The sequence below is a fragment of the Macrosteles quadrilineatus genome, unplaced genomic scaffold, assembly GCF_028750875.1.
Source record: "Macrosteles quadrilineatus isolate MER2022 unplaced genomic scaffold, UCM_ALF_1.0 Scaffold_2__2_contigs__length_208266976, whole genome shotgun sequence".
NCBI classification, from domain to species: Eukaryota; Metazoa; Arthropoda; class Insecta; order Hemiptera; family Cicadellidae; genus Macrosteles; species Macrosteles quadrilineatus.
The window spans coordinates 123135394-123142771 of NW_026542595.1; the positions used below are offsets into that span (position 1 = coordinate 123135394).

General features: G+C 34.6%; 1 protein-coding gene across 1 annotated transcript in view; it reads left to right on the plus strand.

Annotated features, from left to right (window-relative positions):
* LOC128987210 (fasciculation and elongation protein zeta-2) overlaps nt 1-7129 on the plus strand; it is a 55400-nt gene extending 48271 nt beyond the window's left edge. Inside the window, exons 5-8 of the mRNA XM_054407956.1 lie at nt 504-748; nt 2491-2566; nt 3681-3746; nt 4940-7129. Of these exons, the coding sequence (XP_054263931.1) occupies nt 504-748; nt 2491-2566; nt 3681-3746; nt 4940-4956 (404 nt within the window). The 3' untranslated portion in view covers nt 4957-7129. The remainder of the gene's footprint in view (nt 1-503; nt 749-2490; nt 2567-3680; nt 3747-4939) is intronic.
* The last annotated feature ends 249 nt before the right edge of the window (nt 7130-7378 follow it).

A 7378-nucleotide genomic window follows, 5' to 3' on the forward strand; every position in this document is an offset into this window, starting at 1 on the left:
ATGTTCAAAATTTCATTGTAACAGTAGGATTCAATGATAATGTCTTCAACATAGCAGGTGATGTATATGATTTTGCTGCGAACACAGGAGACAGTGATGATTTCTTCGTGATCATGGGAGATTCTCGAAATTTTTACCTTAGCAATCTCGGAGGAAACAAACCAAACCATGGCTTGTCAGCCTTGCTAGAATAAAAAATTAAAGTCAATGGGGAAGTTCACTGTCAACTAACACTGGTAAAACAATAACTAAAAGATGTGGGTTGATAAAGAAAAGTTAAAGCAAGAAGATGGTGCAATTGTTGAAATATAAGATGAAAACATACGGATAGTAGGTATTGTGAGTGAAGGGTCTTAACAAAAGCACACACTTTCAATGAGTGTTGTCTTCCTGCTTTGTAGAATTGAGGTGTCTGTACAAAGCGGTAAAAAATAACTCTTACTCTAAATGATTCATGATTTGTAAAAATAATGAAACTAATTAAACATTCTTTTTCTTATCAGAATTGAAAACTCTAAGTGTCTGTCAACTGAATGACTTGTACTTGGAACTCGAGCTCCTGATTCGAGACTATTCAGAGACACTGATCGCAGAACTCGCTCTAAGAGATGAACTCGAGTTTGAGAAGGAACTCAAGAACTCGTTCATCTCCCTGCTCCTGGCAGTCCAGAACCGCAGGAGACAGCATCATGTGGAGAAGAAGCGAGGAAGGATCGGAAACAACAAACCAGTCGGAACAGAGTCAAAGGTGAGTGACAAAAATATGTGTAAGTTTTTACATAAATTATTGGAGGTCTACATCTGAAAATGGGCTGCGAGATAGGATTGGTTTAGAGTTTCAAGTTTAAACCTCCATATTCACTAATGGCTGTTGGTTGTCGATAATGTCTTGAGATACATGGGGTACATCAAGAGGATGTTATTGGGTAAAGATGTCTTTTGTATTGTGTGAATTGTCACCAAAATTCACCGAGGAAAAAGAAGTGTGCTGACATAAAAGTGCTTTTCCACCTATCTAATGAGATCATCAATGACCAAAGTTGGGGTTCTTAGAACTGGTAACGTGGTTCACTCCTCTTTACACTTTACAACACTTTATGTATAGGTTTGTACTCGCAGGCGGGCTGGCTCAATTTATAACCAAAACTGAAGGTATGCTCCTACGATTTAGATCCTTGTACCTCAATGTATGTTTTTTTGCCATTATACATTCTTCTTACTCATATAAAAGCCATGCTAGGGATATAACTAAATCTACTGTCAGAGAACCAACATTAAAACGACAGTTTATTGTGCTGTTCTATGCAGTTGGTTGCACTGCGTTCTTCGCTCTTGTCTGTCACTGACCCCAGCTGAGCCGTGAGAGCAGATATGAGTTGTTCGTCGTGTGTAGATTTGTCTAACAACTTAGACAGTCGACCTCTCAGCTCAGACAGTGAGGTTTCTAACACTCGGGTCCGAGCCTTCATAGCTTCAATCTTCTTCTGTCTGCCCCAGTTGTTCCTTTAGTGCAGACACTTCTTTCTCCTAACGTTTTTAGACCAAAATGACCTAAACCTTTTTGGAGATAACCTCCAGCCCTCTTCTATGGAATACCCTTCACAAAAAGGAACAATAAGATCAGCACTGAGTGGCAAGAGATTTTGCTACACCAATTGACAGTGGTGAATGGTAGACACCATTCGTGATGGATTAAGTAAAATTTGATACCCTCTGTAGCAAAGGTACAACAAAAAAAAAAGGGTCACTACTTCAATTCTCCAGGACTCATAAGGGCATTTGAATGGACAGACACAACCACTACAGTTGATAGTCACTAAATAAGTGTATCACTGAAAGCAGGGCCGTATTTTCAGAATAGCGAAGAGGTTGCCAGAGGCCTTGCCTGTAAGGAAGTCTCACTTGGCGACCCAAGAACATTTTTTTCTCTTGAAAATTGAATTTCACGGCCCAATTTTCCTATTTTGTGTGTATGCTAATTTGTCAGTAAGAGAGTTTTTGGGTCAAGCTTTTATTTAGTCAAAAATGTCTCCAAAGATTGTATGATTGAAAATCATGATTTTGCAGTGACTGTGGGAGACAACGGTGAAGTCTTGAGGACTATGAAATACGTTCACCATTTCACTGTGACCACAAGATTAAGTGGGATTATCTTTTAGCTAGTCTTGTAGCCTCCTACATCTATTTGACTATCAGATGGTCCAAAACAAAGGGTCTAGTTCATCGAGATGAAGCAACTCCAGTGTTCTAAAGCTGCAGTCACAGAAGAATAAGAATGATCCCCTCATAAAGATGTAAAAAGCATCCTCCGACTGATCCTTACTGTGTTATTATGACTGACTGCGATCTATAAACAGTCACCAATGTTTGCTATCTGTTGTCAGTGTCGTGAAAAAGATCGTTGCCTGTAGAAAATATGAATTTTTAGGTGGATTTTTCAGGACTGCTATAGTAATCATTTATTTTCTAATCTTGTATGTATTTTTACAGTACCTGACCACAGTGATACCATACCACTTGGATAGCGGTCCTCTTGACAACCAAGCACTTCAAGTTCTCATCAAAAGTGAGTTTTTCTCAACTAATAACTGTTTGATTTTGGGACCTTGTTAATTCAGTCTTAGTGTTATAACACTCAACTGAATAATCAAAGCAGTTGATGTGAACCATTGAAGCTAGATAGATATTATATCTAGAGGTAGCATCGGTGGGGGCGATAAAGCCCGCGGGCCCCCCGCAAGTTTGTTCGCCGGGCCACCATTTCCCAATAATCTTTAAAAACATTATCACATGTATTTCTGCCTAAACTTGCACTTAAGCTTAGCACGGCATCTCTTGAGGCACCGAGGCGTCATCATTGTCTTCCATGATCTCGGAAAAATCGTGAATACTTCCCATAGTCATGGAAGAAACATTATCATGGTCTACAATGATTGTAATATTACCGCGGACCCACTATTGACGCCACTAGGTAGCACTGGTTTTGAGTTTGACTACTGGTGCCGTTGGTTTGTGAGGTTGATAAGTTAGTGTGTCGGTAGTTACTATGTCTAGTAGACATATACCATCCAGCAAAAAAAAAAAACAAAAAAAATAAGAATCCCGCTAGCTGGACCTAGGAATTCTTATTTATCTTGCCCAAATGTCACCAATAATAACGTGTTGTATCCTGCATCCCGTTTTAATTCTATCTATGGTCTAGAAAACCCCTTTTTCGGGGCGAAATCCTTCATAAAGAAACACTCAAACCTTTCTCTGAATCCTTCAAATGGCCGTCAACTGCACAATTCCCTCGAGAAGTGCTACTCGGTGATGAACGCTTACAGTCCTTATTAAAATATATGATTTTGGAAGAAGCAGAGTGGGACACCACCCAAAAGGTTCCCGCCCCATTACACTATTGATACTCCTACCCACCACCCTAGTTATCCTCAAGTTATAGCTCATATGGACAGATCGGTTAATAGTTTTGGAGAAGTGTAAACTGAATGAAATCTTGAAATGATAATAATATTACTGTCCAAAAACACCTGATTAATGATGTCACAGCCCAAGAACAGCTGTATGGTAACCTCCATTATTTAAACCTTTTAAAAATTGCTTTGAACAGTTTTTATCAACAAATCTTAATTTATTTACATAAATGATAAGTATTTTAACTAAGTTTTTGTTATTTTCAGTCCTGAAAGCCATCAACGAAGACAGCCCCACTGTACCGACTCTGCTTACTGACTACATCCTGAAAGGTAGGTAAACAGGTAAAATACCTGTGGTAAACCAAATTGTCGTTAACTACCTCAGTTATGACAAATACCAGTTCTTTTTATCAATTTCTCAACATCTACTGTTCTTTCAGGAAAAGGAAAACTTAGTAGGCCTCGGCAAGGAAAAGGGAGCCACAGTGTATTGTACATAAACAATTTGTTTAAACAAATATTGAATTTTTATTTTTTAAACTAGTAGTTTGCGTTTTCTACATGTGATGATGTTATCCAAGATCGCTGGAGATATTCACGATTTTACTGCGATCCCGGGTGACAATGATGAATACCCCTTGATCACTGGAGATGTTCACAATTTCTCCAGGGTCTCAAGAGATCCCCCCAAAATCCTTCAAAATCTATGAAGATGTTCGCAATTTCTCAAGGATCTCGGGAGATTTGCACTATTTCCCTGCGATAGCGGAAAAGTTAGATCCCAGGGAAGGGGACCGCTTGGATTAATTTGACCTAGTATTGCTAGTACCCTAAATCTGGCACTGCTTTCAGGACTCCAAGTATTCATTCCCAAGCAGATAATTTATGTATATATTTATATAATATAATATGTTTGTACTTTAAATGAAGCTCAATCTATCTATATATTAATAGGCAAGCATGTTTCTTTAAAACCTTTTTTCTCAGCTCGTGTGCATCGTAGGGAAAATCTACGCATACCGTTAGAAAGCTATTTTCCTGTAGGTGTGCAGAATCCCTTTATAAATTTAAATAGGCTCAAAGATAAGCACAAAAAATGAGTTTACAAATTTGAAAAAATTACATGGATCTTATGCGTTGCCATGCTGGTGACGAAATAACAACGAAATATAAACAGAAAATCAAAACAAATGGAAGAAACTCCAATCACATGTTTTATTTACAGTGTGGGGTGAAACATTAACATAAGTGAGTACATTACATATTTTTGGTCGAGTTTCGACCACTGGACATTACTCGTTTAGTTAAATATACAAACACAGAATGGAAAAAATCTCCTTAGCAAAGTTGCAAAATGTAATACCAGTTAAAAGTCTGTCTTGCTTGTGATTTGACCAACAATTGAGAAGGTGGAGAGCGCAATGCTCTCTAAGTCATGGTTCCTCTTTTACTGATTTTGTCTTGTATAAAGATAAAAATGTTGCATGTTGGTTTTAATTTTCATCAATTGCTTATTGTTCCAGTGTTATGTCCTACGTAGACTTAGCGGGCAGCTTCGTAGGATCGCTTGAACCTGGCAGCTAAGCTGCCTATAGACTCTACACGCTTGCAACTTGGAAGAAGACATCTTTTCATTGTTTTTAAATAAAGTACTGTATATTTTGTTGGAATATTGTAGATTTAAAATACAATTTTTATGACAAATAGATTTTTTAGGGGCCAAAAGTAAATAGTGCATTGACTGCTGGAAATTACTTATTAAATTGTTTTGTGCCATGTTTTTATAATTTAGTTTTTAGTAAAATTTAAGTTACCTGCATACACGAATTACTAGAACTACTAAGCCACGAAGAACTTAATTTAGTTAATTGAGTGTGAAAGGGTTAAAATTCTGTTTTGGCTGTACAGTATTCACTATTCTGTGTGACTTAATGTCCTATACTTGTGAATTACTTTTCAAAACATAATTGTGATGTTTAGAATTTTTAGCGAAAAAGATTACCATTTCATATAATTACTAAAATATAACCGATTAATGTAGCTAGGTAATTCATCATCATTAATGTAACATTTCATGGACATCATAACTAAAATTAATCTTTAACTTAATTAATTGAGGATTTTATTTTGTAGGTTTATTGGTCGTTAATTATGTGATAACATTTCGCAAAACATTCCATTTTCTCAGTTCATGAATTTTGTCTTCTTCTGATTTTGTGCAATTTACAAGAAAATATAGAAACATCTGAACTATTACATCTACTTATTCTTTTATTTATTTAAATTATTAGATCTCTGTATATTTTGGTACAAATGTTAGCACCATTGTAAATATTCTGTATTTAATTTTATCATTTTAATTTATTAGGGAAGGCACTGTATATATAACCCTGGCCTTTAAGCTTTTGTTAAACCACTAATAAATCTTACTTTGAAATATTTTTTGGCAAAACGTAAATTTTCAGTTTTATAGAAAAGTATTTTTGACAAAAAAATTGTGATCGTTGTGACTGTCTGTCTCCTTATGGAATCGGAAATGCTTTTATTGTCTCGCCTTTCATTGTACATTACGGTTTAGTAAAGCTTTTGCGTAAGTTATTTGTAATCATGTATATAAATAGCAATAGATGTGATAACTAAGACACTTTTATTCTTCTTACTTACAATCATTACTTGTGCAGTTATCAGCAATAATTTCTTCCAAGGCACCTGAATAATCTTCCAACTTTATCCCATAGTTTTAGATATTTTACAGCTGGGATATTCTTTGGGAACAGCAATAGAAATCATTAGAGCTGAAAGATTGAAAAATGTGTTTATCCAGGTTTTTAAATTTATACTTTTTCCTTTTAAGTGCTATTCATTATATAACAGATTAATTTAAAGAACTTTTCAAAGCAAGTTTGTTAAAGGGTAGAACAATCCTTGAAATCTTTAGCTCTGTTGTATGTATACATCCACCATTATAAATGTGTTTCTTGTAAAATGTGATATGATTTAATTTTGTAAATCTCCGTTGTTTTGTATATATTTTTGTAGTTAGTCGTTTTTAATATTTTACCAGGATTTTGTATTTTAATGGTTGTTTTATTATTAATGTTACAAACGAATGATGTTTAGGATCTAAAATTCTCATCTTAAAATATAATTTTGAAAACAACTTATTATGGTTTGCAAACTTAGCACAAACCGGAATGCATTATTTTATCTTTCTACTGTGTTATTTTTGATTGTGGTATAAGATTTTGGAATAATTCTGGAATAAGAATAAACGTTTTAAATATTTTTTCAAGGAAGATACATTTAAATTCGGCTGTCACAAAACACACATTCACAATTAATTCGATACAAGCACCATTGCATTTGAAAATTATTAAAATCTTTGGACCGAGTGCTTCATAAAACATGTCTGTAAGTTTATTGAATATTTCAAGAAAATTTACTCTAAATTTAATAAAATAATTTTTTTTTGTTTCCCTTGATTATTCTAAGAGTATTATTAAAATACCACTGATAAAGTTTACTTTAAAAGGCAATTTTTGTAGCTATTTTTTTACCTAAATTATAACATCTTGCCCAAATATACCTCTTGTTGTATACCTTATAAATGTTCCTTCTGCTTGTGTTTAAAAGTTTGTTTACTCAAGAAAATCTAGTCTATTGTGTTTTGTAAATAGCATTTTAGGTCATAAATAAAACTGTTATATCACCAATGTCTTTTGTTTGTTTATCACCAAACGTTCACAAAACTATTACCTATGAACTAATAACTAATCACTTAACTATGAACTATGTTGTTTTTCTTAAGGGATTGCAGAGTATGCAAATTTAATTATTGTATTATTTATATTTTTTATATTAAGCGTTGGAAAACCTGTGCCTTTTTGCCAATGCTGGTTTTGGATATTTTGGTGCGTTTTGCAAGATGGATTGGCAAATTCTTGTTCTTTTACATAATTGGT